Genomic DNA, 24,007 nt, shown 5'->3' on the forward strand with positions numbered 1-24,007 from the left:
TTATTGGTGATAATGGACCATTGCTGCCTTTTTAGCATATAAGTAGAAGACACAAACTAGCCAGACAGTAATTGAATTGTGGAATGGGCTAAATCTAAAAAAAAAGTAAAAAAGTGAGTAAGCTTGTGCTTGGACCCACATCAGTTTGCCTACCGTGGCAACAGGAGCACAGAAGATGCCGTCTCCATAGCACTGCACTCTGTCCTCACACACCTGGACAATAAAAACACTTATGCACGAATGCTGTTTGTTGACTTCAGCTCAGCATTCAACACTGTCATACCCTCTAAGTTACTGATCAAACTCAGAGACCTGGATATGACGTGAAGTTGGTTATGGACTGGGTTATGGACTTTCTGACTAACAGACCTCAGAATGTTAGATCAGGCCACATCTGCTCCACCATCGTCACACTCAACACTGGTGTACCACAGGGCTGCGTGCTGAGCCCCTTCCTCTACTCCCTTTTTACCATCGACTGTAGGCCTGTGAACAGATCCAACACCATCATCAAATTTGCAGATGACACCACAGTGATTGGTCTAATCAGCAATAATGATGAGACTGCCTACAGGGAGGAGATACAGCATCTGGTGACTTGGTGCACCGACAATAATCTGCTCCTTAACACCAATAAGACCAAGGAGCTCATTGTGGACTTCAGGAAGGGACGAACAGGCTCGCATGATCCCATCCACATTAATGGGATGGCCGTTGAGCCTGTCTCATCCTTCAAGTTCCTGGGGACCCACATCTCAGAGGACCTTTCCTGGACCACCAACACCTCCAGCCTGGTCAAGAAGGCTCACCAGCGCCTATTCTTCTTGAGGCAACTAAAGAAAAACCAGCTTTCATCAGCCGTCTTGGTGAACTTCTACCGATGCACAATAGAAAGCATCCTGACCAACTGCGTCACGGTCTGGTATGGAAGCTGCTCTGTTGCTGAGCGTAAGGCACTGCAGCGGGTGGTGAAAACTGCCCAACGCATCACAGGGACTACACTGCCAGCCCTAGAGGATATCCAGAAGAAACACTGTCTGTGCCGAGCACGCAGTATTCTTAAGGACACCTCTCACCCTGCACACAGACTGTTTTCTCTCCTGCCTTCCGGCAGGCGCTTCAGGCTCCCCCAGACAAAAACCAGCAGACTGAGGAACAGCTTTTTCCCCAGAGCTGTCTTCCTTTTGAACTCTGCCCCTCACTGACTCTTTTGCCCCCCCAATACACCCCCCACACTCCTCTAACTTATACTCCTCACAATCACTGCACTATTTAACATTTGCACATTTAAAGTTTGCACATATTCATTGCACTGATTCACTTATTTGAACTGGACATACCCACTGCACATGGACATTTGTAATTATGTTTATCTATCTGCACACTTCTGCTATTAATAGCATGCTGTACATATATTCATTTATTGTAAATCTCTGTTCATAGCTAATACAACCTGTATATAATGTTCATAGTACATCCATCTGTAAATATTACCATAATTTTTGTATAACTGCACTTTATAACTTATACCTGTATCCTGCACTTGCTGCGATTGCTCTGCTGGTTAGACTGAAACTGCATTTTGTTGCCTTGTACTTGTACATGTGTAATGACAATAAAGTTGAATCTAATCTAATCTAATCTAATCTAATCTAATCTAATCTAATCTAATCTAATCTTGATTTGTATTTTTAATAATTTAGCAAGGTAAAACAGATTTTTCTCCTATTTTTAATCACCAGTCAGAAATGTTTGTTTATTAGTATGTATAATGTCATCCACATAAGCCCAGTAAATATAACACACTGTAGACTACTATATACTTTATAAATGAAGTACACAATTTTTAAAATGTACATTTGCTTTTTCATTGAAGCACAATTTTCATTTTTGTGCAATGATTCGTTTGTAGATAAATATAACAGCTGTTTTTATTGGCCACGTGAAAAACCTTTAGGTGTTATTTACTTCATGCAATGTATGTATTCTTCAAACACACACGCAGTGAAATTGTGCAGAATTTCTGCGTTTTTACGTAGTTGGAGCATTGTAAATACTCGCGCTCGCCTCCCTCGCCATAGTAAGCTACGGCAACATAGCGCATATGAGATAAATGACCTCAGCACATAATAACCGGTTATGATTATTATTACTGAACCGATACCGAATTGTCCGCGTCTGCATCGCGGTGCACCGAAGAAACAATTATTTTGACACCCCTACAAAAACAACATATAAATGTGTTGCCTTCACTTTTTGTCTTTAGAATTTTTACAATGTGTGAATTGAACCTCAAGGACTAACCATTTTATATGAACAACAGAATAAAGACTGAATGTATAGACAACTGCCAGAGATAAATGAGAACGAATGGAAAAAAACCCCAACAAAACAAAACAATAAGCAGCAGTATTCTAAAGAAAAAGAAAGAAACACAAAACAAGAAAAAAAAATGTGTAAAAGAGAAAGAAAAAAGTGTTTGGTGCTCTGACAAACTATAGAATGTGTAGGAGTGGATCTTGCACCATCCATGATGAAGGAGATGTGAAGTCCACTGTCAAACTCAGTGAGCACTTCACAGTCATAATAACACAGCCTGCTGTGTGGGAGTAGAGAGTGGCCATCACTGCGAGAGTGATACTCTGGGTAAACCTGCATGTGTGGATTCAGGGAAAATAAGAGAGAGAGAGAGAGGCAAAGATGGAGGGAGAGAGTCCTAAGAGGGTTTGGTTTCACTCGGCTCGGTGCAGGCTGAGAGCGACCTCTCTCCTGCTCTTCTTTTCAGCTAGCTCTGCTTCTGTGTGACGGGGCCACAGGGACAGCCGCATGACTGGCTGGCTGCAGGGGATGCATTCTGCGCCAGCCTGGATAAGAGCTGATGCAGGGGATTCCTCGCATGTGCTGGGCTGGTTTAAAGCAATAGTTCACAAAAAGTCTGTCATCGTTTGTTCACCTTCACGTCATTCTAAACCTTTTTGACTTCTGTAGGACACAACAGAACACACTTTAGCAAAATATCCTGGCTCTAATCCTCTGCAGTCAAAATAGGATCACTTAAGTTCACTGAAGTGCATGGATTCTGACCAGAAGCAGAGCATATCACACAATCCTCAAGTATTACAACTGGCTTCCAATTAGGGCTATATCTGATACTGGAAAAATATTAAATATGCAATGTTGTTGTTGAGTATAGCAATAGCGATTTGCCTATAAAAATGCTTTTTTTTTTATCAACAGGGTTCCCACTCTTTCATAGACACCAGATTCGAGGACTTTTTTTTTTATTAACAATAATTTGAAATCAAGAACTTTTGTAATTCACACCCCAGCATACTGTACTGTAAGTAGCACGATCAAAGGCCTTCCTGTACCTAACGTTTCTCTTACACTTAATATTTACATTACAAAACGTCATATAATGTTGTTATCGTCCTGACCTGACTGTCTTGTCTGTCCTGTCAGTGTTTAATGTTTCCCTGTTTGTCCTGTGCTGGTTTACATGGCTTTGCCTTAATGTTTGTTGGCCATGTGCTCCTCTTTTAGTTCCTCCTTGTTTTCAGTTACCCCACCCTCTTATTTAGACCTCGTTGTCCTGATTGTTTTCACCTGTCTCTCATGTGCTTTGTTCTATATATTGTGCTGTGTGTACTCATTTCTTTGCTGGTTCATTCCATGTGAGCTTGTCTTTGCTCATCTTGTATCCTAATCTACTACTTTGTCTTGCCTGTTCTTCTAGCTCTTGTGTTCAGTTTCTGTTTGTTTGTAGTTACTACTTTCTTTTATTTGTTCCTAGTGTTTACATAACTTAGTGTTCAAGTCTTTTTCTTGCTTTTATACTAATTTTTATTTTTTGTCTGCCCCAGTCTCATATTAGTGGTTGATTGATTAATTGTCCTTTTAACCATTTTATTTCTCTTTGTTTAAGATTCTAGATTTATAGAAGTTTTTTTTTTTATTTCAGTTTTCCATTTATCTGTGTTTTGCCCAAGTCAGTCTAGTTTTATTTCTTTCTAGGATTTATATTTGATTTATTTTCTTTTAGATTTTGCTAGTTTTATTGGATAATTATTACTGTCCTGTCTTGTGTGTCTCATACTGCTCCATGTCCTGACTTCTCTGACCTGCCAGGCTGGAGTTTATGCTGCTTGCTCCCAGTATTTAGCCCTGGCTCTATCCACTGCTGCTCTTACTCCTGGCTGGCTGCTGATTCTGGTCCGTACAGTTTGGATCTTGTCACTTGTCTGTCTACTTGTGCTTAATTCAGTCAATAAACACCTTTGAGTTGTTTGTTGCTGCAACTGGGTACATTTTCTTGCAACCAACATGACAAATGATAATGATTTGAATGTAATTTGCAAAAATGCAGATATAGAACATCTTGACGTTCAAAGAACTTTAATAAAATTCCTTTAATTCAATACTGGTGATACTCACATGTGGTTTCTGAAATATTGATAAAATGTGCATTATTTATCATTAGTTATAGTGCAAAACTTTAATTTACCTTTTAAATGAAGTTCAGTTTTTGAAAGCAGCGCATCACAATTGTTTAAATAACACCATAAACTTTTAAGAACCTATGTTTGGTTTTAAGTACTTTCCAGGTCTTGAAATCATGAATTTCCATTCGCATCATGGATGTGCAGCTGAAAAATTTGCAGCAACTGCATGATGCTATCGTCAATATAGACCAAAATCTCTGAGGAATATTTTCAGTATCCTGTTGAATCTATGCCATAAAGGATTAAGGCAGTTCTGAAGGCAAAAGGGGATCCAACCCAGTATTAGTAAGGTGTACCTAATAAAGTGGCTAGTGAGTGTATATTGTTTATACTGTTATCATGATAGCAATACTTTTGCAATATATTGTGCAGCCAGTTACAGTGCATTCAGAACAGTATTGTTACTTGTTTAAAAATCAATCAAACTTGACACATACACAAAAGTATCATGAGCTCAAACGCTCGATGCAACTTCAAATCTAAATCAGGTACAAGTCTGGCAAATATCCACCCACACATAAAGAAAAAAACTAACTGTTTACAAGTTTGTGCGCTGTGATTTTGAACTTTTTGCACAGATCCAAATGCTTACGCAGACAGAAAAGTGGGCTTCAAAACGCTGTGCTCTGTGCAGTGTTCTGGCATTTATTATTTTTCAGGTATGTCCTCAGGAACACGTTTTCACATTGCTAGAATGGCCTTTTCCCCCTGGCTCTACCTTTGCAACAACAAAAAAACAAAAAACACCCACATATAAGCCCACCCGTCTGTCCCTTCTCCTACAGTAAGTCGCCCTGGTCTAAGCTGCTAATGTGCATGCGTAGAGGCAAGGTCAGCCCTATGTGGTACTGCATTATCCAAGCCATTGTAATACAGGGGGGTGGAGAGAGAGCGTGGCTGTGACAGATAGAAGCTGACATGGCTGGAGAGCAAACAAATGGGCTTGTTCTTCCTCCTCCCCTCCTGCTACACTGATTTGAGTGGATGGAGGACAGCACGGAGAATGAAAGACAAAAAAAAATAAATAAAAAAAACATTAAGCCCCCAGGGGCTGGCATTAGCAGGACTTGGCCACTGAGATCTATTTGTTGTGAAGTCACACTGAAGTTTCGTCCATTCCTTATGAGGAGTGACCTTGTGTTCTGTTACTGCAGAGGGCAGAGGGAAATGCCGGGCCAGTTTTATTCCTTCAATATTACAATGATATGCGGCTTCAATTAACAATCAGAACGGATTAAAGAAGAGCATATGAAGAGTTCAGATGCAAAACCCTCTAAATCCATCAGACCTCTTTTCTTGTAAACTAACATTTTCTATCAGGCTCCTATAATTAGGTTCAGAAATTTCATTTTATTGATAACGAAAAGGTTATTAGCTAGTAAATAAAATACCTTTTTTTTTTTTCAAAAATGTCACTTCAGACAATTCTCTGGTTTTTAACAAGGTAAATTTTATTTTGCGTCAAAACCAGCTAAATCCTCTTATGCTTTTTTTTTTTTGCAAAACTCTCTAAATCCACCTACTGGTACAAGACAGTGTAATTAGTTGAAAATCACTAAAGATGCAATTAGAGATTATTTTACCAAACATAAAACACGTTACACAAACCACCTAAAATACATAAATCTGTCAAGTAAGTGGCGGTTCATTCCGCTGTGATAAACCAGGGAAAAAGCAGAAGGAAAATGAATGAATGGAATTTGTAAAGTGCATTAATTAATAACATTAGAATTGACATTAATTAAGTCTTCACAAACTGTTGTCATTTCTGATATTTAGGATTTAGATTTATTGTAAGTAGAGCAATGTAAACATTGTTAACACTGTAAACTAGGCTTGGTAGATTCAAATAATGTAGTGTAAAAACACTGTGAAACATCACTATCTGTGCATTGTCCATTATTACAAAAAACTTATAAGACATATAGGCATTATGAAGTAATACAAATAATGTATAGTTTTACATATTATATTTATATTTTTAAAAATAGCTTAAATTAGCAAATAAAACACAAGGTAGGCCTACTGGGCAAAAAGGGATGCCTCTCAGACAATTTTAGAAGCTGTCATTCATTCATTCTCACTATACTTAAGGTCTTGGTCTCTTGTTTATCCTTATAGCATACATGTGGGATAAAAGAAGGGCATCTTAACTCAGTCTTTCGTGAAATGGACTTCCTGTTTAATGTATAGTAAATTAGACTAATTTAAAGTAGCAACGCTGCACAAAAAAAAAATTATGAATGCATGCTACACTTCCGACTGTACAGTGTGTTTTCTTTTCCTTATAATGCACAGAGTTTTGAGGTAAGGGACATTTTCATTAGCGATTCACTGACGGACAGGCTCATCCAGTTCATCAAACTCCGTTTTTTTAAATCTTAATCGAAAGCCGATCAAAACAGCCTCCTCATAAAATCCGGCGTATCCGCATGGTGCTTCACTAAAAACATATGATTCAATTCAAGCCTTCTGATTGGTTCTCGGGATATAGCGGCTTTTGCTGTCAAAGGCAAGTGGCATGTATCGGCTTTTGCCAACAAACTGTTATTTCTGAATGCGCTGACGCTGGAATTTGGATGATTAGAAGCAAATCTATTTGAAGATGGTGCCCTACGAGCCTAAAGCATTCATTCAATGTCATTAGCTCATTTTTGGCAGATTCTGTGGCTTTTGTATCTGAACTGTTCATATGTAGACTGATCTTAAAAGAGCACATTTACAGGGCTTAAGAAGTTATAAAACTGAGAAACTGAATGCATGAAATAGGGGAGATTAATCTAAATTAAATCACAAATGTGATTGAGTAAAATTGTGATTAGCTATGCCTCCAACCAAAGATCCGAAATAAACCTATGCGCAAAAATGGAATGTTACATAAAACATTTGCATCCAGTTTTCATCCAATGAGTCAAATAAAACAAAATCGTTACTTCCTGATGAACTGGTGCCAAACATCAAAAAGAAAAGCAAAGCTACCATGAGCCTTTTTTATTGTATAATACATTATTTGAGCATTAGAAGATGAAATGCAATGAACGCGCAGTGGCTTTTGAAGGCATGAGACCGCTCTTTGGGAGCATAGCTGCTCAAGATGATAAATGGCTAAATGATTTTAGAATGACCAAAACAACATTTAAGGTATTTTAAAATGTGGTTGGTCCATTGTTTTGTCCATTAATTTTGCCCATAGCACCCATCATTAGGGATGCACCGATCCCAATACTAGGATCGGCTATCGGTTCAACACCGAATATTTTTGCTGGATTTGGTATCGGCCAGCTGGTACCGATCCAAATCCGATCTTCTGCCTGTGCTATATTGTGTGTAATTTATAAGCCAACAAAAGCAGATCGCATTTGCAACACTGGAGTAGAGATGGTTACTATCTGCTCTTCATACACAAAGTAGGCCTATCTGAAAGTTTAAATTAGAAAAGGCTCAATAATATATTTTACAGATCCTCACCACACTGATTTCTTCTTCCCTTTTTGCTGCTGCAGTGTCCACAGATAGTGATGTGTTGTCTTAGTGATGCATCAATCGTTTCATTCACACATCAGCTGCGCAGACGCGATGTGCCCCGCTCCGTAAAATTATTCTCACAATGAGTTTCTGTTCTCTCATCCTTCCGACCAATACTTTCAGTGCTGCAAATAGTTCATAAAGCCTGCCCTGGTCCATTGTGGTCAAAGTAGTTGATTAAATTGATAAAAGTGAAACTGACGGGAGCAATATGGATTGTCATTAACAGAAAATTATTTAGCCTATTACAGGCTAATCTAAAACTGTGAATATTTCACTGTAGTTTTATTTATATTAATATTTTATTCAACAGACCAGATTGTGTTTTGGCACTGAAGCATATAAGCGGACCTTGCTTTGAACTTCACCTCAAATCTTCTTGTTTATTGTGTAAACTGACCAACAAAAATACATTAAAATTAGGATACAAATTATAGCAAATGAAATTCTTTTTCAGACAAAAATAGATGAACAATGAACAACTTTGGGTAAACAATTTGCTTCACTTCATGGAAAATAAAGATTTAATTAACGCCGCACTGTAATTGTTATCACAAACCTGTCATATATTTTCTACATGTTTAATATGTCATTATTTTAAAGATTTTGTCTTGAGCATTTGATTTTTTCTGTGCTGATGTGCTTTCATTTTCTCCATTTCACTCATGGAGAGTTTAGGCAAGGGACTGTTTAAAAAGTAAAATTGGCCTCAGACAGTTTAGATTAGTTTGCGTCAAACCTGAAGGAAAATATCAGGCTTTGCTAAAAGGCTTGTTATTTTACCAACAATTAGGGTCAACAGTGGTAGCCTATTGCAGATTTCATAAATCTTAATATTAAAAAAAGGAAACATAAGCTGGACCACAACAGATCATACCAATGTCATAATAAATGCTCAAATAATGTAGCCTATAGTTTATAGCAAGCCTCATGTTTTTAGCTAGATTGTGCCGCCTGTCATATACAGTCGGCCTATAGGCCTGTTATTTATACTAATAAATATATATTAGATTATAAGAAACTGTGTAATCTTTAAAAAAAAAAAAAAAAAAACAGCACAGCATCGGGATCAGATCTGTATCGGTCGATACTCATAATTTTAAAATCAGCATCGGATCGGTTCCAAAAAAAGGTATCGGTGCATCCCTACATGATCTCTTTTAATAAAGTAACAAGCCTTTTTTTAGAAGCACATGTTGGAATGTATTTGGTAAATGAGTTCCTATTGTAGTTTGTGTAGCATTTTTTCTTATCAGATGAAATGTTTATCTTACTCAGTTATGTGCATGCACTTTTATGTGCATTTTCAAAATTTATACGCATCTTGGTGTTTCCATTAAGTATTTTTTATGTGATCTTCCAAAATGCGCTTACAAATATGTAAAAAGGATGTAAACATACATAATAATAATTTATATTTATATAGCACCTTTAAAACTTAATTCTCAAAACAAAATTCTCAAACTTCTCTTTTATATACAGATATAGAAACAGTTTAGAGTAACAGTAAAATTGAAACATTGAAAATAAAACATTCAATATATCTAAAATCATTAAACAAAACATGAATACACATCTCACGAACAGGCGAGCGCAAAGTAGTGTGTTTTCATGGATGATTTAAACAATCTAAAAGATTCAGCGTGTCTAATGTCATAGTGGAGAGAGTATTAGAGCCTCGAGCCAGGGAAGAGAAAGCCCGGTCACCCATAGAGTGCAGACGAGTGGAGGGGACTGTTAAAAGACCAGAGTCAGAGAAAAAGAGGTCACGTGAAGGGGAGTACCATGTTAAAAGTTCAGACAGATAATGTGGAGCCAAACCATTGAGGTCTTATATGTGTGCATAAGGATTTTAAAATCAATATGGAATCTGACTGGTAGCTGACATGTAGCTACTGTCATGCGCATCGTGTCAGGGAAGCACTGTGTGATCTGTGATAAATCTCCTTTAAAACACTAGAGGTATGGAGTCAGATCAGTCTCAAAAATAATACGTTTACAAAAATAAAGCTCATGCAAGCAAAGCACAATTCACATATACCAAATCCAATAAATAAAATTAATTGTGCATTTATTAATTGAGCTTTGAATTTACAAATTGGATTTGCGCATATATTAATTGTTTTGAATTTATTAATTGGATTTGTGCATTTATTAACTGTGTTTTGAATTTATGAATTGGATTTGCGCATTTATGAATTGTGTTTTGAATTTATGAATTGGATTTGTGCATTTATGAAGTGTGTTTTGAATTTATGAAGTGTGTTTTGAATTTATGAATTGGATTTTGAATTTATGAAATGGATTTGCGCATTTATGAAATGTGTTTTGAATTTATGAATTAAATTTTGTAAATGTAAATTGTGAATTATAAATGTATTATTTTTGAGACTGATCTGGCTCCATACAGAGGGCGCTCTCACAGAAACTCCAAATATTTGATGAAACAAAAAACTCCAGGAATTTCCTAAGGGAAATAATCCTCAAAATATTTATTGTTTATAATTTATTTATATTTATATTTTATATTTATTTATATTTATAATTTATATTTATATATTGTTGGATAATGAAAAATGATTACTAGGTTATATTGCACCAATACTGAGAAGCTAGGAGAATTTCATTTGAGAGCGCTTTTTTGTTCTTCACGTTCACGTAAAGCCATTTAATAACGACTCTTTTTTGTTCTTGCATAAACATAACATGTTTTTTGACTGATAGACTCTCAATTCCTCAGGATTTCAGGAAGTGAATAGCAGAAGAGGAAGTGCTGCCTTTAGTACATTTACTCAAGTTGACAGTTGGATGAGGTGTGTCTCATCCAAAAAAAAGTGTAGAAGCTGAAAACCTAATGCATAATATGAAATAAATAAACTAACTTTTACTTTTAAAGTTTACAATCAAAATCCAATTAGAACCACTTGTTAAGTAAGCCTCATATAATACATCCACTAAAAGTTTTGTACCATAAGTTACAAAGTCTAAACTTTAGCATATTATTCAATAACAATACAACATGGTGGCTCAGTGGTTAGCAATGACACCAAACAGCAAGATGGTCGCTGGTTCAAGTCCCGGCTGGGTCAGTTGGCATTTCTGTGTGGAGTTTGCATGTTCTCCTCCGTGTGCTCCGGTTTCCCCCACAGTCCAAAGACATGCACTATAGGTGAATTGAATAAACTACAATGGCGGTAGTGAATGTGTGTGAATGAGTTTCCCAGTACTGGGTTGCAGCTGTAAGGGCATCCAGTATGTAAAACATATGCTGGATAAGTTGGTGGATCATTCCGCTGTGGCAACCTCTGATGAATAAAGGGACAAAGCTGATTGAAAATGAATGAAAGAATAAGTAATATATAGATTGAATGATCAACAGATTTCTGCGGGTGGAAATTCCATGTGGGCCTAATCAGGAAGCTGTTCGGAATTCTTCACGTTATCAACATGCAAAAGCATAATGCAAAGAGGCATTTCATGGCAAAAATTAATTATCCAGCCAATCAAAGACCCGCTTCTTCCGAAGGCCCTGGGGTTAAGCCCTTATGTTAATCCAACCCTATCTGTAACGTAATAATAACACCATATAAACACTATTTATTATTTCAATATAGTTAGTAGTATTTACTGGCTTTTAATTAGTCCACTCAATCTTTAATAGGGCAAATGTTTTATGTATTTACAACTCAAAATACCATTTGTAGCTGACTACCAACAGTTAACAGCATTCCAATACTGGCAAAACCCAGTGGTTGAACCTTAGGTCTCTAATCCACTCTACTTTTGTGTTCTTGATTTTAGGGTCAACTGTTTCTGGATTTTCTAGCTTTTCTACTTTACATGTTGTTAAATAGCAACTTTTAGACATTGTTAGGGCTGCACAATTAATCAAAAAAAATTGCGATCTCAATTCGACCGTTCAAATTATCTTAATTCAAGATCTTAATTCAGGTGGTAGCACAAGTCTTCACATTGTTTTATATACATTGCTCATAGACACCTCCAAAGGGAGTTAAAAGTGTCACATACTGTATTTATAAGGTATAATTCACCCAAAAATGTCATTTCTGTTTTGATGTAATGGCGTATTCTCAACCGTGAAATTACGCATGAGCTGACGCACTGTTTGTTTAATACTAGAGGACATGCGCGTACACGCTAATAATGTCTACGTTAGTAAACAGAACCTGCATAAACTCAGTTTGTTGAACAGAGTGATCGTTGCTCATAGACACCTCTAAAGGGAGTTAAAAGTGTCACATACTGTATTTATAAGGTATAATTCACCCAAAAATGTCATTTCTGTTTTAATGTAATGGCGTATTCTCAACCGTGAAATTACGCATGAGCTGACGCACTGTTTGTTTAATACTAGAGGACATGCGCGTACACGCTAATAATGTCTACGTTAGTAAACAGAACCTGCATAAGCTCAGTTTGTTGCACAGAGTGATCATTTGGGAGACTCGCGGGAAGTATGATTTGCATGTACAGTACGTTTGTTTTTTCTCAAAGTGAAAACAGCTATGATATGAGCCGCACTCGCCAGTGAAAGTAAATCCGAAATAGCACATCATTAACATTATAATATCACATTTTAGAGTTATGATTACGACAAGCATTATATATGTTTTTTTATTTCATAGGGAACACAAAGTGTTGTGCATGAAAAGAAATATTACTGGGTCAGTATAACTACTCTAGCCTATATAATGTTAAATATAATGCAGGAGGGAATCTGATAATGACAAATGTCTCATTTTACCAGTGCAAAAAAATGGTCTAATAACGTTGTCAATGACAAGCATATGTCTCAAACACAATAATTCAAATGTAGAATTATGAATAGTTGTATTCTTATGTCATCACTTTACTGTGAATTAACAGCCAGGACATATTTACATACCAGGACATATTTAAAATTCCACCAATCCAAGTCTATACAAAATTTTGCATTTTAACCAACAGTAGACCTATACATAGACCTAATATTATTGTTGTTTTACCATATGTTTGAGAATTAACAATAATAATAGCCTACTCATATTAACCTTTATTTTTCATCTACAGAATCGTGAGAAAATCATGATCTTGATTTTAAGAAAAACAAAACAAAACATGATTCTCATTTCAGCCAGAATGTAGACATTGTTTTATTTTTATTTTTTTATTCGCCAGAAATGAGAAGGCAGCACCCTCCCTCAATACTAACTCAATGTGTCAATGAGCTTGGCCTTCAGATTATGATGCGTTTTGCTCTAAGCCCAGGGGAAAATAACCTTTACTTAGAATTCCATAAGAAAATAAGGAGAAGACACTCACTGCTCGATGCTGGGAGATAGGTAGAGTTTCGGAAAGACTTGTGTGGCTTCCGCATCTTCAAAGCTGACGGACAGAAGAGCCACATCCTCTCCTGGATCCAGTGCTGTGTCCTGAAATATATCACAAGTAACATATTTATTATGAATCATTAAATTATAGATTGCATAGACAATTAAGTATACAGTTGGCAATATACTACAAAACAAGTGATGCAAATAGCTAAATCGATTAATTTTCTTTTTAATATACTTGCCCTTTTTGAGAATATCTGTAGTGCAGGAGCCATTCAGGTGCATTTAATATCTCACAAGTAGCGTCACAAGTTGAACACACCTACTCACTGTCTCACTGACAATTCCTGTATATTTACTTACTGCACAATGTCATTGGATTATTCCATTAATCAATTTCGCAGCACTCATTTATGCTGAGCACTGTATGTAGGATATATACACATACAGTGCTCAGAAAAAATGAGTATCCCCTTACATATCTTTCCTTTAAAGGGCACTATTTTACCCCTTTTTCAAGACGTAAGGCAGGCAAGGCAAGTTTATTTATATAGCACATTTCAAACACAGTGGCAATTCTTCCATATTCAGTTATCTGTGGCGGGTCATCATCTCGGATCTCACTTATATCAGAATCAGAATCAGTTTTATTGCCAAATGTGCTTTACACACACAAGGAATTTGTTTTGGCTACAGAAGCTTCCAGTGTACACAAAGTAACAATGACCAACACAAAATAAATAAATATGAAAAAATAAATAAATAAAAAAGACGATAAACATTAAACATAGATGCAGTTAGTCAAAAAATGTGGATGTTGAATTGTGTGTACAGATTTGTTATAAATATATAGGTTATAAGGCGCTGTGCACAAATGCGAATGGAGAAGGTATTGCATTGTATATTGATATAAGGTGCTGTGTACAAGTGCGTATGAGAAAGTATTGCACATATTTATTGCACAGTAGGGGAATATTTAACTGTTCATAAGGTAGATAGCCTGAGGAAAGAAACTTTTCCTGTGTCTGGCTGTTTTTGTGCTTGGTGCTCTGAAGCGCCGACCAGACAGTAACAGTTCGAACAGGTGCTGGGTGCGAGGCGTCCAGAGTGATTTTGCGAGCCCTTTTACTCACTCTGTAAGAGTACAGTTCTGGAAGTGTAGTAAGGGTAGTAAGGGTAGTTTTCTTGTGTAACATATGTCTTTTGTGTCTCCAGAATGTGTCTGTAAAGTTTCAGCTCAAACCCCCCCATCAGATTATACTTTTCAGAACACTTGAATATTCTGCTTCGAACACAATATGGCTGTTTTTGTTGCCTGTGCCTTTAATGCTAGTTTTCCCCACTCACCCTTCCCATGTGCCTGTCAGTAGCTATGTTTCCATCCAAACATGAGAATTAACTATATGCGCATAAAAGATGTGCGAATAAAGCAGCGTTTCCATCCGACGAGTCAAAGCGAACAAAATCGTCACTTCCTGATTAACTGGCGCCAAATATCAATAGTAAAAATGGAATTTGCTGCAATAAGAGAAGCTGCATGAAACTTTTCTTCATTTAATGAATGACTTGCGCCTCAGAAGGCAATCCTGACACACAGTGAATGCGCGGTGGCGTTTGAAGGCGTGAGATGCAGAGCACAGACACTCTTGATACTGGAGGTCATTAATAATATAATAACACTAACAATGAAATGGTTTAGGCATTTTAGAATGAACAAAACAATTCATACATTTTACTATGTGCTCAGCCTGCTGGTTTGTCCATTCACAGACATTTTTATCATCACATGATCAGATTCTCTATTTCCACCTGGGGATACTCATCCCGAGGCCCTCAGACTATGCAGCTCCACTGATTCGATCCAAGACCAGCGACGAGATGATCCCAAGGTTTCCATCTCATGGACCAGGCCGTATCCTGAGCAGCTGCTGTGGTGGTCATGGAGGAGTGGGGAGCATGAGACTGATTCCTGTGATGCTCCAAGGACAGACAAGTCTTCGCTGAGGTCCAGCATTCTCCAGCCTCCGGCGCCAAGGCTGCAGCTCTGCACAAGATGTTTGGCCAGTGGAGAAATGGTTGTGCCCAACTGCGCCTGGTTTCTCTCGAGGTTTTTTAATTCTTCACTTTCGCCAATTGGTGAAGTTTTTTGCTCGCCGCTATCGCCACTGGCTAGTTCGGGATCTGTAGAGCTGCACATCGATGGATTTGCTCTTCGGTGTTTGGACTCTCAGTAGTGATTGTTAAACCACACTGAACTGAGCTAAACTGAACTTAAACTCTGAAAACCAAACTACACTGTTTCAATTTACTATGATCTTCTAAGTGAAGTTGCTTTGACACGATTTACATTGTAAAAGCGCTATACAAATAAAGGTGAATTGAACAGAATTGAATGATCTCTTATAACAATAATCACATGATCTTTTTTTAATGCGCTATTGGAATTTGTTTATGCGCATCTTTTCTTATCGAATAAAAAGATTATCCTACTCAGTTTTATGCACATTTTCAAAAATTGTGCGCATCTTGGAGTTTCCATCAACCAGTTTTTATAAGCGCATATACAAAATGCTCAAATAGGTGGATGGAAATATAGCTAGTGTCTCCGTCTCTGGCTGCGTCAGATAAACAGCACAGTGACAGACATGAAGGAAGCAGATTTCATGTAACACACACAGACACAGCGCATGCGTTAAACTTTGCACTGTTTTTGCATGCAAATGTGACAGGAAACATGTTAATATCCACTGCTGTATGGATATCCATTATGGTAATGTACAAAAGAAACCTGATTAAAGTCCATGAACGGGGATCGAAGTGTCTTCTTTTATAATTGTACTGACATGCGGCAGTGGTGATGAATTACAGCGATTGTATCATCTTTACTTTATTACAAACATGAACTGTTTGAAAAATGTTTTAAAACGCACTCTTGATCACATTTGATGATGATTGATGATCACAGAGAGATGAACACCTTTTTTTGATCCCGGTTGTTTTGCGCACGTCCTGTCTTGTTGATATGATTATGCGCAATACTACGGAGACATGTTAATGTGCATCTGTCAATCAATTCGGTGGGCGGGGAAACTGCACTCCTACATCACTTTGCTGTGGGCTTCAAAACGGGAGGGATTTGGATCCTATTTTAACATCAGGAAAAAAAAAATTATAATAATAGTCTTTATATCACCCTAATATGACTGTGGACACACTATACATGCACACAGTTCTGTCCAAACAGCTTACAAAAGATGATTTTCACCATAGGTTCCCTTTAATTAATAATTTTTTTCTATAGGATGCTTAACAATAATATAATTGTGCATATACATTTGATTAGTCGATACCAATGCCAAAACTGGAACTAATCTAACAAAAACAACTTTAAAATCACATCCCAAACATTAATGCATACAAATTAAAATGCTGGAAAAGTATTAAATACAATTTTAATAAACATTTTAAAAAATATATTACATTTAGTTTAAAATGGAGTAGTTTGTAATTAATACTTATTTTTACAATAACCCATTTAAATTTAAATATATGATATTTCTATTCCTAAAGATTCCCAAAGTGTCATTTTAATTGATATAACCTTAACAAAACACTTTTGTTTAAACCCTCCAAAATATTTTAGCTGATAAATGGATGAAAACATTGATTATTAAAATCTGTATAAACACACCATTGACTCGAATGCAAACATTAGAAGCTCTTAGCTGTTAGCTGCAGATGCACCAGCCCGGTTGGTGCTAAACAACTTCTCATCTGAAGGCGGTTTGGGATTTTGGCAGGAAAAGACTACAACCAGATTTCACGCTGCATTAGCTTTAGCTTCGGCTATGGCCACATCTGCTAATATCCAGCTTATCACATAGGAATATTCCGCAGGGACTCTAGATAACACTTTCTATTTGAGCGCTGCATAGTTTTCCTAGAGCTAGGCCCTGATGATCATTCGCACCATGGCGGTAACCAAGGGCTTTAATCAAATGTCTTTCAGTTGGTTAGAACTCATCCATTTGTGATAATTGTTGCCATCCGTGTATCCTCTGCTCCCATTAGTGTGGACTGTGCGTGTTGGACTTTTGACGTTACCAGTTGGAGAAAATGTGTGTGGGATAAGCTAACAAACTGATTCACACTGAAGAACAGAAAACTCATCCTTGATATCCTTAAAGAAAAAGCTGACCCAAAAATGTAATTTATCACAGTTTACTTACTCTCAAGCCACACTTGGTGTATAAACTTTTCTTCTGTAAGACACACACAGTCAGAGTAGTTTTATGTTAAATAGTTTTATGTTAAATAATATTATGTTAGATGTTAAATAGTGACTTTTATTTTATTAATAATCCAAAGTCAAACACCGCCAGAGGGATGTCTTACGAAGTACGTCCATGTGTTTTTGTAACAGAGCTACTTCAGATATTAAATTTATAAACAGAAAACTTTAACTTCCAGCGGAAACCGAATGCATATTAAGGGCTCTATTTTAACGATCTAAGCGCAAAATCTCGACATGAAGAAGGCTTGGAGGTTGTGGTTTAATATTTATGTAGAAAATAATATTTTTGTAACCTTTTAATCCTTTAATTTTTTTTTCATATGTAAAGATATTTGTGTATTGCTGTACATCCTGTGTGTGTTAAGCAATGTTTAAGCGTTTGGACTCGCATAGGTGCATAACCAATGCTCTCTGGGCTGGACTTTAGACTTCAGTTCCTCAAAATAGCAACCCACCAACAATGTGCCTTAACACACTTCCTTTTTATACCAGCACACCTATGAGTCCACAAAGTGGTACAAATGAATTTGCTATTTAAACAACGTGGTGCAAAACATGAAAACTATGGTTGCACTGGTCTGAAAATAGCAATAAATCGCGGCATGCACGTCTTGCGCCAGGTTTATTATGCGCCGATCACACCAAACGCGCTTTTTGGTGCATTTTTTTGAATGATTTCCTAATGCCCTCGAGCGTTTTGCACTCTGCCTTGCAATTTTACCACATGCTGTGCCTCACGTTGTGTGCTCGCAGTTGAAAAAAGTAAACTCTGAGCGGAAAAAGCATGTTATGTCAGTGGCATCTTTTTTTATTCTCCAATCAAATGAAAGCAGAGGGCGGGGTTACTGTTGAGTTGACAACAGTGTTCGTGTTGTCAAGATGATTCGAGTTATCCGGAGCTGTATGACCCACAAATCTTGAATTTCACAATATTATTAAATATTAAAATTATACCAATATTACCAGAAACACCCACACACAATGGCCAGCTGGTTCAGACGTCGCCTAGCAACATAAAAAGCACAACGCACTGTTTTTCTTGTAAACAAAAAGGCATTGCAGTGCACCTTGCGTTTTTAGAACATAAAATCACATTCTGTCTGATTGGCCCTTAATAGGGCAATAAGTGTGACTGACATACAGTAAGTCTCTCAGGGTAAACCCTTGAAAAGATACAGCTATCGATATGCACACCAATATAACATAATATATAATATAATATATCATACACAGGGCTTTAAAATAACACCCGCTAACCGGACAAATGCGGGTAGATTTTAGCTGTGGCGGGTTAGACAGACACCACCACTAGCCATATTGGTTGGTTGAAAGTAACTTTTAAATTGTAGTTTAAATTCACGGTATGCTTGTCACCTGCTTTCTTTTGCTTACAGTTATTTTTGTTGAGATGGTTTAATTTTAATTTTTTACAATAACATTGCTTTAATAGGATAATAACTTCCCATTTATGTGTAGTTAACGGGTGATCTGGGACCTTTAGCCAGGAAAGATTACTGTGCATATTTTAGATACATGAAAATAATTATTTTTTAAATGTCAATTGTTTTTTTTTTTGTTGTTGTTGTTTTATGAAATGTTTTGCTAAATAAAAAGTATAGTATACATCTCTATTTTGCTTGTTTTGGCACAAAATTTGTGGCTAAGAAATCCTAATTTATTTATTTTTAGTGTGGTTAAAGATAAATTTGGTAAATCCTTAATTTTGAGCTGTGAAAAGTCATGTGAAATAAAAACTAATTGTAATACGACACTATGAAACCATGACCCATTTGCTCATGCTCATTGAGCAAGCTCACACAAAAGGTGAAATGAATGAGGAGGCATGTGTACATAACACAAAATCTAAATCAAGTGATTTTAGCATGTCAAAGTCATATTTATGCCTATAATATATATTTTCCCAACAACAAAAATGTGGCTAGGGAAAATGGCGAGTGGCTACTAATGTTGGAAATCTACAAGCCACCATGGCTGGTGATCAAAAAAGTTAATGTCAAGCCCTGATCATACATATAATAAACATCATTTTTGTGACATAGTACATGTACAACAATAATTACTATTTTTGTGTTAATGTGAAGGTTAACACAAGTAGGCATTAATACAATGCAATTTGAAGGGTGATTTAAATAAAGATCCCATGAAAGTTTTTTAGATGTTAGTATCAGTATTGTGCGTTTTTAAAATATAACTATAAGCTAGCGTGCCCTAAAACAGTAACACAATTCGCGTTTAGAAGATTTAAAACTTAAATAAACATGTAAAGCTTGTTCTTTTTTCACGTCCACCTTAATGAATCAACGGTTTAATTCACGTCACCTCATTTCACTTCGTTTCTCATCAACTCATAACCGATCAAATGCTCTCTAGTATCTGACATGCCCCACCCCTTCACGACAATTCTCCTTTGCTTTTCATTTGATGTGCTTGACCTCAATAACTGTCACTGGCAGAGCTGTGATAAAACAAAACGCTATTGGCTGCTTAAAAAAGGGGAGGAGCTACACTATGTCCCACCCTCTCTTCATGTTTGGATTGAGATTACGCCAAACATGAAATAAAAATATATATTTTAAAGCACTTCAAGGGACCTTTAATAATATGAATAATGATTGATATAATTCATTTTTACATTGCTGTGAGGGTTGGGTTTAGAGTTGGGAATAAAAAATACAACTACTGGCTAAATTAATAAATAATATAAATAACTCTCATTTACTTCCGGCCGTAGCTGTCCCTTTCTAGCAACAAACGTCTCACAGGGACCACTTACCACACAATTTGTTTAACATAGAACAAGATAGTTGGCTTGGTGTTACTATACAACATTAAACAGTATATTACTCTCTTGATGCAGCATACATGTGAATTCGGTAGTGATTGAAGTTTAAAATTAATTTATTGTTACAAAAACACATCAATTACCCATTAAAAGACATGCATTGTCATATACACAACACAGGCTAGTTCTGAAATATGTTTCTGGAGATCACGAATTATGTAGCCAGAAGTACATATGGCTGCATTTCGTCTTTAAAACAAATGCTACAGTGCGGTACGACCCCGTCGTTTTTTTAGCTGACCGCTGTCTCCAGTTTGTTTAGTTAGCTCGCCATTTACGTCGGCGGACTTGAGACGCAGAGAGCAGCTGACCATGACGATGGGGTTCGAGTCTGGTGAAGAACAATTCCAGAAAGCAGGTAAGACAAAAACAGAATCCAAAAAATTAATTAAACAAGTAATTAACAGGGTGAGAATGAGGTAAAATCTGAAAACGTGGTAAAAATCAGACGAGGGCTTTTCTTTTTCTAGATTACTTTTTAAAAACTTTCGATTGCGTTTAGGGAAGTGGGTGGGCAGGTCAATCAGTGCTTTTGAAAACACTATCGGTTGGGTTAGGGGAACGAGGAGGGTGGCCTCTGGTGAATTTTTGCAAGAACAGCAGGCTCGACTGGCACTCGCGAGAGAAATTTGAGATCTCAAAAGGCATACCCAGCGGCCTCTAGTGGAATCATAAAAACAAAAAAACTGCAAAAAAAAAAACAAAAAACTTATATCCTGGAATGTGTTTGGCGCTCTCTAGAAATGTATATTGGGCTACATTTTCAGAATGAGCCTGGGTTGCATATAAATTAACCCTAACCTAACCCCTAACCCTAACTGAAGATGGAATTTTCAATTTAGGGTGAACTGTTCCTTTAAATTGAAGGAATTTCCTGCAATGATTTTCCTAGTTTTTATTTATTTATCTTATATTTCATTGTGTGTGTTGTGTTTGGAGATTAAGAAAACATCCTTAAACTTATCAGAAAAAGCCTGGGATTTACAGTTCCTACAGTATGACTGTATTTTTATGCCATTTTTTTTTGTTACAGTGCAACACACATATAAATTTTTTTTGTTGCATTTCATAAGCTTATTTCTCAGTCAAAGCTCTTTGAAATGAGGCCAGATGGAAAGAGCCACACAGACAAGCTTCATAACATTTAAAATCACGTCTATGACTCACAAATTAAGTCTTGAGATGATTTGAAAAAATTGTAGTTTTTTTTTTATTAAGGCAAGATAGACCTTCTGGGGCTAGAAAACCTAATTTTCAATTTAAAAAGTTCATAATTCAGTTGAAAACTGTCTGTTTGATGAAGCTATGAAGGCAAACATGTAAATCTTTATGAATGCAGGATGAACAAAATGTCAAGCGCAAAGCTGATGAGTGGCGTTGTTACAGCCGCCATCACATCACATGGACCTGGGCCTCAGGGACTCATCTATCCCAAGGTGTTTCTTGATTTAATCAGCTTGCATCAGTACAGCTCTATGGTATGAGCCGTGTGTTCTCAGAGACATAATTCATCCGTGCTGATGGCCACTTGTTTGTGATTGATAGGTTATGGTTGGAACAAGAAGGAGATATCTTATCATATCTTGTGTGGTATCTGCGTGGACCGAACACTTGATATCGAGAAAGAAATAAATAACATAAAATTCTTGAAAGTAGCTATGAAAGATCTGTAATGATCAGAACCAGAAAATCTTAGCACATCACACCTGTCCCCAGGTCTTAACACTGGCTCCGTTACATTCAGAATAGATTTTCAAGTATTATTACTTGTCTATAAATCACTAAATGGACTAGGACCTCAATAAATTACAGATATGCTCACTGAATACAAACCTAACAGATCTCTCAGAACATTTGGATCAAGCAAAAAAGTTCATTCAAAGCAGGGTGAATCTGCCTTCAACTACTAATCCCCCCGCTACTGGAATCAGCCTCCAGAAATAATCAGATGTGCTCCAATATTAGGCACATTCAAATCAAGACTGAAAACGCATCTGTTTAGCTGTGCCTTTACTGAAGGAGCACTGTGCTACATCTGACAGATCGCACTAATATGTCTTATTTTCTTTTTCATTCCTTTAAAACATGTTTTTCCACATTTTTTAATCTGTTTTTGTCTGTTTTAATCATTTTAATCAATTTTATTTTCTTGATTTCTTTTATTCTTGTTTATGTAAAGCACTTTGTGTATGAAATGTGTTATATAAATAAACTTGCCTTGCCTAATATTGTTGTTTTTTCTATTGTTTAACAGAAAAGAAGATATTTTGAAGAAAGATGGAAACCATTATCTTTCATAGTATTTCCTACTATATATGGATGTGAATGGTTACAGGGTTCCACATTCTTCAAAGTTTCTCATTTTGTGAAAAAAAAAAAAAAAAACTCAGAACAACCAAAACTCAAACAGGTTTGGAACAAGGTCAAGGGTGAGTAACTGATGGCAGAATGTTCATTTTTTTGGTGAGTTATGCCTTTAAGAGCTGCTGACAACAGCAATATGATAATTACAAATGCATTTTGAAAAGTACAAACAAGCTTTTAGCAAGAAATACACAATTTCCCATTGACAATTAATATCAAATTTAATAGTATACATGTATAAACTATATGATTACTTACTGATTCCCAGGGCCGTTTATATCAAAGTTGATATTTAGCCGCACCATGTTGGTGTTTCGAATGTCTATGAGGTGGGTCGTTAGCCCAACGCTTAACCTCCAACCTGGAGGACCAGGACATACACACATACACTACAGACAATTTAGCATACCCAAGTCTCCTATACAAGTCTTTGGACTTGCGGGGGAAACTGGAGCACCCAGAGGAAACCCACGCCAACATGGGGAGAACATGCAAACTCCACACAGAAATGCCAACTGACACAGCCAGGGCTCGAACCAATTACCTTCTTGCTGTGAAGCTCCATCGCTACCCACTGTGCCACCGTGCCGCCCCAAACTAACTATTTATAAAATAATTTTAAAAGATTTAAATGTATATTATGCTTTGCAATACTTTTTTGAATGAGTAAACCAAATGCAAAATTACATTTAAAGCAGTGTTATATACATAGTAACCTATAAGGATAACCTGTAACAATCTAAAATATATAATAAAACACCAATAATTAAAATAAACTGCTCAATTTCTACAATAAACCTTCAGTAGGTTACAAGCATGCTTATTAATCTAATAATAACAACATTTCCATTATGAATTAGACATTTGACCTTTGGCAAAATGCTGCTTAAATAAGAATATAAAGGTGGATCATTAAAACGTGCTCTTAAAGGTTCTTGGCAATAAGCTAAAGAAAGAGAACGTGAGTAATGAGTGTTTTAGTGACCCTTCCTCCAGGACAGTGAGAGAGGCCGTATTGTACACTTCCTAATGCTTATTTAATCCAGTGAGTCAGTATCAAGGAGTCGGGGGTAGGGCACAGGGCTCAAGGGTGCCCAGGGTAAGACCCTCACGTGGGTTCCCGCTT

The 24,007-nt window shown here is 36.7% G+C and overlaps 1 protein-coding gene across 2 annotated transcripts in view; it reads right to left on the reverse strand.

Annotated features, from left to right (window-relative positions):
* The window catches only part of babam2 (BRISC and BRCA1 A complex member 2), a 194,306-nt gene that overhangs the window by 20,979 nt on the left and 149,320 nt on the right, over nt 1-24,007 (reverse strand). For both annotated transcript variants that reach the window (XM_056477401.1, XM_056477402.1), the window contains exon 7: nt 13,350-13,459. In XM_056477401.1, the coding sequence (XP_056333376.1) occupies nt 13,350-13,459 (110 nt within the window). The remainder of the gene's footprint in view (nt 1-13,349; nt 13,460-24,007) is intronic.

The sequence above is a fragment of the Danio aesculapii genome, chromosome 17 (genome assembly GCF_903798145.1).
Source record: "Danio aesculapii chromosome 17, fDanAes4.1, whole genome shotgun sequence".
Classification (NCBI taxonomy): Eukaryota; Metazoa; Chordata; class Actinopteri; order Cypriniformes; family Danionidae; genus Danio; species Danio aesculapii.